This window comes from Danio rerio, chromosome 15 (assembly GCF_052040795.2).
Source record: "Danio rerio strain M-AB ecotype USA chromosome 15, GRCz13ab, whole genome shotgun sequence".
NCBI classification, from domain to species: Eukaryota; Metazoa; Chordata; class Actinopteri; order Cypriniformes; family Danionidae; genus Danio; species Danio rerio.
In genome coordinates, this window is record NC_141035.1 from 10,399,888 (window position 1) to 10,409,266 (window position 9,379).

Below are 9,379 nucleotides of genomic sequence, written 5' to 3' on the forward strand. Positions count from 1 at the left end.
TCCTCATTTTCTCACCATTGACGCATTTCAAACCAGTTTAAAGATTTTATTGTTAAGTTAAACACAAAAAAGATACTTTGAAGAATGTTAAAAACGAGTAACCATTGACTTCTATAGTAGGAGAAACAAATACTATGGATGCAATGGTTACCGGTTTCCAACATAAAGTAAATGATGACAGAATTAAAATATTTTCTCTTTGAGCACATTTTGGACCCAAACTACAGATCCAAGGTTTAGACTTTTCATTTTCTGTTAACAGGGAGTAAATTACACACACAAACACAAACGCCACATCAATGATACTTGTATAGATGGTAATAAACATACTTCAATGAACATTTGTTGAGCTGCACCATTTTCTTTCGAGGTTCTGCATGAATATTGCAAACAAACTGCATCCATGTACATTATTTACAAAATTAATGTGAAACAGTTCTCGCTGTAAATTTTAGACTTAATTTGAGGAACAGTGTATAATAGTCCAGGGTTAAATTATTTGAGCTTGTGAAAAAGTCTTGTTTGTTTTCCTTAAAAAGTTGATGGAAATACTTTGGCTGTACTTCTGGACAGTTCAATTCAGGACCCTGGTCCAAACGTCCCTGCTTTCTCTGCTATTTCCAGGGCACTCTTTAGGTTTTGGTCAAATAGTTCACATCTGAAAGAAAATTAAGCATTGTTTTTTTGTTATACACTACACTTTAAACTCCATACATTGCTATGATGAAAGGGGTAGTTCATTCAAAACTGAAAATTCACCGTTCATTTTAATTCCCCTCAGGCCTTTCAAAAGACCAGGATCAAAGAGCACAGAATCACCAAGAGGCGACACTCTAGTGCAATTTAGCAAACAGTCACTAGATGGCGCGGCGGCCATTTTGGAATGAAAACTCCAATAGAACTACAGCATATAAGCCTGTAACAGGGCCGGAGTGGGACTCCTTTTCAGCCCAGGAGTTTCAAGCCTTAGACTGGCCCACCTCAGTTCATGACTTACTATATTAAAATAAGGTCATTTCCAATTCAGTTTCTAATGACACTATCACGTCTTTTTCAAGAAAACAACTGCTTTAGAACTTCAAATGTTCAACAACCTTACAGTTTTATATGTCTTAACAATAAAAATGAAAAAAAAAAAAATAAATTACTCAGGTGAGAATTGAACACGGATCGACGACGTCGTAACGTAACGTGCTGACCACTGGACCACAATGGCACTGTTACACTTGTGTGGCCGGAATGGTAGTTACATCATCATTACCCTGCAGGCTGCATTTTTCTCAAGGGGCTGCGAGACAATAAATAAGAAGAGCGGAGCTGCGGCCAAATAATGAATAAACAGAGTGAGGCTATGGTCAAATAAATAAATAAATGAAAAAAAGTGCGACTGCTGAGAGTGCAAGCAGCTAGAAACACCGGCCCTCGTGGCCAAAAAATGGAACGGCCCACCGGGAACTCTCCCGGTCCTCCCAAATGGCCAATCTGGGCCTGGCCTGTAAAATAAACTATTAAAAGTGCTGATGATTGTGATAGTAAGTGTTGTATTGTCGTCTTTCAGGTTGTATCTCAGCTTTAATGCGCTTTTTAAATAAATACATAAAAAACAAAGCAGCTGCTTAACATTGCGACAGCAATAAGATTCAATGGACGGCCGATAGCTTTCACTCCAAAATGGTGGAATCCGGGGCTGTTGCAATGGAACGTTCAATTGAGTGTCGCCTCTTGGTCATTCTAAGCTCTTTGCCAGGATTGATTCAGAGTTGTTTATATGTGTTTATTTTTAATCTCAAAAATGCCCATTGACATAATACAAATCACCAGGGACCACGGATTCAGCTAAATATCTTCTTTACTGAAGAAAACGTACAACCTACATATTCAAGATTCACAAGATTCTGTCCACACTGTATGACAAAAGGTGTTTAAGGTTAGGGCTGCACAATATATAGTTTCAGCATTGATATCTAGTCACATCACAGGATGTGTTTTGTTAAGTTTACATTTTGGAATTATAATTGATCAAAACACAGGGCTAACAAAACTATTAGCTTGGTGTCACAGGGTATTGTTTTCCATTCAAGTTAAGTTTTGGTTAATCCACCCTGCCCATCAGGCTATCTTAAAGAAGGAAAAATATAGCCTATTACTTGCATTCTCTCACAAAATGGGTAATTATACTGCATGCCCTTTTATGCCTTGAAAAGCTACTACCATTTGAATTTGGGTTTGCGCAAACTGGTGTTGTCAAAACTGGTATTTGGAACCAAATAGATAAAAAAACTAACCAAAAAGGTAGTCCTACCAGTTTTTAACACAATTCTTTTCCAGGGAATGAATGAAAATAAATTAATACATAAGATTAGGTAATGTTCAAAACTATATATGTAGCCTATAATGACTGCAATTATAATTTTTTTTTAGCAAATAAACTGTATGCATCTCTTTTTATTTAGTAAATAATGTATTTTCTATTCGGGCCACTTGAATTTAATTCGGGCTCCCAAAAGTTGAAGAGGGCAGGGATTTTGAAATGTTGCGAGTCCTGAAACAGATGAGATTGCATGTGGAGTCAATGCAAAGTTTCACCATAAATGAGTGAAAGTTTATTATATATAGGAATTCATGACACTGACAAAATATACAATATGCGATATAGTTGTGGAATCTTGCGCCAATGATATTTCTAACAATATAATATTTGCTTAGAAAAGTTATATTTCTTATTATTTGTTTTTAAAGGATTTACTTATGTAATGATATGATATATTGCAAATACTATTATTGCATATGTTTTTAAAGGCTGTGACTGTGAGCATTTCAGGAGAGGTTAAAGCATTCAGTCAAAAGAAATTTGACCGTTTGTAACTTTAATAACGATTAATTTTATTGAATTACTCATACAATGGAAACAGTTATTTTACAATTGATTATTCAATTTCATAACCTGAAAACAGTTAAGACTCCACAGAAACCCATAAAGCACGGTTTATTTCGCTTTTATCTTTGCTACCTATGCTTATAATTTGTTTTATTATATTTTATGCACAATCAAATCCCCTGGAGAATCATCCTAACCAATCCAAATAAATAATTTCTTTCCAAATAGAGCTTTTTAAATCCATGGGGTGAGATTAATTTGATATCGCAATATATAAATCGCAAAAAGTCAGATTTTTCCAATATCGTGCAGCTCTAAAAAAATTAACTAAAATAATTTAAACAGAATAGGCAATTAAGGAGCATGCAAAAGAGTAAACATTAATACAGTATAATGTATAATTAACTAAGTATAGATAAATGTGTTAACACATATGTTTAATGGCCTGAGGTAGAGTACTTTAACTGTAATGCCTTTAAAATTAGTACAAAAATATAAATAAAGATATTACACACCTGATAGGCATCTCTAAAGAGTAGAACGGGTTCTTCAGTGCAAAGTCGGAGTAGATTTCATAAATCTTTCTAAGCAGGGCATCGATGCCAGACTGTCGAGGGTCTGCCAATACAATGAACTTTATACCTGTCAAAATAAAAATCTGTCAGAACTACTGTGGTTTTCTTCAGCGCCTCAGATTAAAATATCGTTTTAACAGTGGAAAATGTCAACCTGTGAGTGTCTGAAAGCAGTGCAGTTTAAACATATCTGTCTCCAGCATTTCAATGCCAGAGCTGCCAACTTCTGGTGACAACTGTGATCCAATAGCAAAGAGCCTTAGGAGAGAAATAGAAAAAATAATTACATGATAAACACATAGAATATAATTGGAAAGAAAAACTGAGAATTTTGTATAATATTTAACATCGTTGTGCTTGTGATTATGATGATAATGGTCTATGCAAGTACTATATTGTTGTTCAAAAGTGTAGGTTGAGTAACGTTTAAAGAAATTAATCATCTTATTCAGCGAGGATGCGATATAATGATAAACAAGTTACAAAAGATGTAAACAATTGCTCTACTTCTGAATTTCTGAAATAATGGATCAAACAAAAACATTAAGCAGAACTAATGTTGATGTATTCATGACCTTGATGAAATTTGAATGGAAATTATATTACATTAGACTGATTTCTGACTGATTATATTTAGACTGATTATGTTGGACTGATTTCTGTAGGATCACATGGCACTTAAGACTGAAGTAATGAACTAGGAATAAAATACATAATTATTTAAATATACAGTTGAGGTCAGAATTATTAGCCCCCCTGTTTATGTTTTCCCCAATTTCTGTTAACCGGAGAGAAGATTTTTTTTTAACACATTTCTAAACATAATAGTTTTAATAACTCATTTCTAATAACTGATTTCTTTTATCTTTGCCATGATGGGAGTGAATAATATTTGACTAGGTTTTTTTAAGACACTTTTACACAGCTTAAAGTGTCATTTAAAGGCTTAACTAGGTTAATTAGGTTAACTAGGAAGGTTAGAGTAATTAGACAAGTTATTGTGTAATGATAGTTTGTTCTGAAGACTATTGGGAAAAAAAACTTAAAGGGGCTAATAATTTTGACCTTAAAATGTTTTTTTTTAATGCTTTTATTCTAGACGACATAAAATATAAGACTTTCTCCAGAAGAAAAAAAAATATTATCAGACATACTGTGAAAATTTTCTTGCTCTGTTAAACATCATTTGGGAAATATTTTAAAAAGAGAAAAAAAAAAATCAAAGAGGGTTTAATAATTCTGAATCCAACTGCATGTTATAGAAAACATTTAAAAATGTTCACATTTTACTGTTTTATTTTGTTATTGATATGCAAAGATATTTAACAAAAGCAAAATCGTTCCGACCCTAAACTTCTTGAAGGCAATATACAGTACATGGATTTTAAGCATAAAAACAATAAATTTCAAATAAAGCTTTACATTTTAGTATTTCTTTCTATAAAGTTGAAGTCAGAATTATTAGCCCCCTGAATTATCAACCCCGTTTATATTTTGTCCTAAAATTGAACACATTTCTAAACATAATAGCTTTAATGACTCGTTTCTAATAACTGGATTATTTTATCTTTCCATGATCACAGTAAATAAGATTTGACTAGGTTTTTAAGACACTTTTATACAGCTTAAAGTGACATTTAAAGGCTTAACTAGGTTAAGGTTAACTAGGTAGATAAGGGTAATTAGGCAAGTTATTGTATAAAGATGGTTGTTCTGTAGATTATCAAAAAAATGTAGCTTAAAGGGTTAATAATTTTGACCTTAAAATGGTTTTAGAAAAAATCTTAAACTGCTTATTTAATTAAAAACATATTATTAGACATAGTGAGCAAGTAAGCAAAATGTTCACTGTTAAACATTATTCGGGAAATATAAAAAAATAAATAAATAAATAAGAGAGGGCTACTTCAACTGTACATCAAAAGTGTTCTTTTTCATTTATTTATTCATTCTTTTTGAGTAAAAAAAGGGTACTTAAAAAAAAAAAAAAAAAAATATATATATATATATATATATATATATATATATATATATATATATATATATATATATATATAATTTTAAAAAGAACATTAAAGTTAATCAGGAAAATACTGTTTTCACCCAAAAATAGACTACCAAAGACTATCAAAGTGCAACATTGTTCACGATTAAATAGTGCTAATGTTGCTTAAGTCATACGTGCATACTATTTCTGACCGAATATTCAAAGTAGTATGGTAAACAATACAGCAACCGTGTCACAAGCTGTCATTGAACGAATGTGTGAATAAACCAACTTTACCTTGATAAGATATAAGCAGAATATCATTCAATGTTAAATTTACATGTTAGAAAAAACATTAATAAAATAAAGACAATGGCGTAAAATAAATAAATGTAAGTGTTACTCACGAGTGAAACATTGAGGCCAGCATGAGCTTCTCGTTTGAAGAGAGTCTCTGTCTGCCGAATCTGATGGACACTGGATAGTTTGCAGGATCTCTCAGATACTCCTGAATCTCCTTCCCTTCCGCAGTGAATTTACCATTCACGTCTACCCCATTAATGGACAGAACCGCATGACCCACTTCATAAAAGAAAAACACATCATGTAATTGACCAAAACAGACGGAAAGAACCTATAAATGTGCATTTACCCGTGTGATGTTTTGCACACACACCTCTGATTCCGTCCCGCTGTCCGAATGACACGACAACCTTCTCATCGTGAATCTTTAACACTAAATCGAGCGGAAAGCTAAATGTTTTTTCCACTTCAGCTCGAGGTACATAATTATCGTACTGGTAAATAAGTCCACCAGCTTTATTGACAACATACACACTGAAGATCGCCATCTTTCTTCCTGACTGTCATTCGGGCGATCATGTGACTTTATGACGTAGACAAAATAAGTAAATACATTTAAAACAAAATTATTTAGAGCAGACTGTGCTTTAATTTGACAACGTTGGGATTGATGTGTAGTGTTTATTTGTATTCAGTTTGTTGTAAATTATTAATGAGGCTTTTGGTGATAAAAATTAATTTTCCATAATAGCCTGCCTGCCGAGTGGTTGCCCCCTGGTGGACCCTTATGTTAAAGGAATAGTTAACACAAAACTAAAAAATCTGACATTTATTCCCCCTTGACTTGCTCCAAACCTCCAAAAAAGTATTTTTTTCTTCTGATAAAGATGATATCAAATTGTTTGAAACCAGTAATCATTGAATTCCATAGTTTTATGTTTTGGATACCAGTACCAGATTCTAACATTCTTCAAAATACCTTCTTTAGTGCTGGACAGAAGGAAAAAAAACCCATAAAGGCTTGGAATCAATTGAGGGAGTGTAAATAGAAAACCTAAGTAAATCAAAATGTTTAGCTGTACTATCCCTTAAATGTGAGTTGGCATTTCTGTGTGGAGTTTGAATGTTCTCTCCGCGTTCACATGGGTTTCCTGCCTGTAGTGTGTGTGTAAATGAGTGTCTATGGATGTGTCCCAGTGATGGGTTGCAGCTGAAAGGGCATCCGCTACGTAAAACATATTCTGGATAAGTTGGCAGCTCATGCTGCGGTGTCGACCCCAGATTAATAAAGGGACTAAACTGAAAAGAAAATGAACGAATGAATGAATGAATGAATGAATGAATGAATGAATGAATGAATGAATGAATGAATGAATGAATGAGTTATTTATGTTAGCTAACCCTATTAGAATAGGCTAAACTTTTTTGGCAGCAATACTGTGATAATATTATTATAAAAGCTATTATGTCCGAATGGACATTGTGGTAATGTGGCATTTTGACAGAGACATTTTGCTTTGTAATGCAGTTAAAATTATTATTGCAAAACTGAAACACAAACTCAGCATGTGACACAAGACATGGAAACTATACAATGTAAAGCTTGAGCATCAGGCTACATTTCTAATCCTTATGACATCCTTTTTTATAAGGTCTCAGTTTTATTGTCTCATGGCAAAAAAAAAAAAAAAAGACACAAACTCAATAGCAAACTGCTTTAAAACTTTGTTGGGTTTTCACTCTATGGATTTAGTTTGCTATATTTGCTGCAGACATGCATTAAATGTGAGATGAAACCCGTCATTGTCTTTGCTGGCAGAGGGAAGTCAGATATTGATAGATGTGGTCAGCTGCTTGTTATGTCACTGCACACTTTCTGTCTCTGTCCTGAATACAGAGAGAACCTGGATGTCTCCAGTCATGCACAAATACAGTTTCTCATGTTACAAAACAGCATCTTCCTGGGACACGGTGGCTCAGTGGTTAGCACCATCGCCTTCCACCAAGAAGGTTGCTGGTTTGAGTCCCAACTGGCATTTCTGTGTGGAGTTTGCATTTTCTCCCTGTGTTTGCATGGGTTTCCTCCGGGTGCTCCGGTTTCCCCCACAGTCCAAAGACATGTGCTATAGATGAACTGAGTAAACTAATTTGGCTGTAGTGTATGAGTGTGTGTAAATGAGTTTGTATGGATGTTTCCCAGACAGTGCTGGATAAGTATAAATAAACATAAAATATACAATCAAAACATTTAGTAAAGATACATTCAGGGACGGACTGGCCATCGGGCAATTCTGGCAAATGCCAGATGGGCTGGACCATTTTTTAAATGTGGGCCGTTATGCTATTTTTTTATTTTTATTTTTTTCATGTATTGTTTTTACATCCAGTCAGCTTTTATCTCTTGCAAGATATGAATATTATGATGTTGATGATGATAGTAATAATAATAATAAATGTTAAGCATTGGCCCAATCGGCAATAGCCGGCTGGTTTCGAGATGGGCCGACCAAATCAGAGGTTACACAGACATGATCAAATTCTAAAAGAATGTCAAACAAACCATAAGTGCCACACAAACACATGTACTATAGGTGAACTGGCTATCCGCTGCATAAAACATATGCTGTATAAATTGGCAGTTCATTCCGCTGTGGTGATCCCAGATTAATAAAGGGACTAAGCCTAAAAGAAAATGAATGAATGAAATGATTGCATGTATAAATTTGTTATAAACGGGTTGTTTTGTTCCAGTCAAACACATTAAATGTTTAAATATCTATTGCCTATGGAACTGCTTATATTATTTTACCATTTGTACACCAATATAAGTAGTGAATGTGCGTGTCCAAGGATTGGGCTGTGTCGGTGTGGAATATGGGCTGGTGTGGCTACAGTGCCAGGGCTGATTTTTAGTCCCAGTCCGCCCCTGGATACATTAAAGGGATAGTTCACCCAAAATAATGAAAATTCCTGGGAATCGAAGCTGATGATCTCTGGATTCCTCAATGCTCCAGATAATTGTTAATGAACTGCCTGTGAGGTGACGCGGTGGCGATAGCATGTTCACCTTACAGCAAGAAGGTTGCCGGTTCGAGCCTCAGCTGGGTCAGTTGGCGTTTCCGTGTGGAGTTTGCATGTTCTCCCTGCGTTCGCGTAGGTTTCCTCCGGGTGCTCTGTTTTCTCCCATAGTCCAAAGACATGTGGTATAGGTGAATTGGGTAAGCTAAAATTGACCATAATGTATGAGTGTGTGTAAATGTGTGTATGGATGTTTCCCAGTGATGGGTTGCAGCTGGAAGGCTATCCGCTGCGTAAAAAAATATGCTGGATTAGTTGCCGGTTCATTCCGCTGTGGCAACCAGAGATTAATAAAGGGAAAAATCCAAAAAGAAAATGAATGAATGACCTGCCTGTGAAGTGAGACTCAATTTAAATTACCTGTGCTTTATATAAAAATTCTAGGTGGTTACTTTACTGTGTTTTGGCTGTTAGTGGGTACACTGTTAACAATTTCTGTAAATTACACAGTATTTAACTGTAAAATGAACTGTATTTTACTGTAGAACAGTTTTACAGTATGGTACTTTATTTTAAAGTTGCATCTTGGGAAATATCCTCTTGGCGCCATTAAAATAC

General features: G+C 34.6%; 1 protein-coding gene across 1 annotated transcript; it reads right to left on the bottom strand.

The window, feature by feature from the left end:
• Positions 1-32: 32 nt before the first annotated feature.
• Positions 33-6,314, bottom strand: trappc4 (trafficking protein particle complex subunit 4). The gene is given in 5 exon segments (NM_200764.1): positions 33-658; positions 3,394-3,520; positions 3,608-3,711; positions 5,848-6,022; positions 6,117-6,314. Coding segments are annotated over 5 exon segments (660 nt in total). The 5' UTR covers positions 6,292-6,314; the 3' UTR covers positions 33-579.
• Between the last annotated feature and the right edge of the window lie 3,065 nt (positions 6,315-9,379).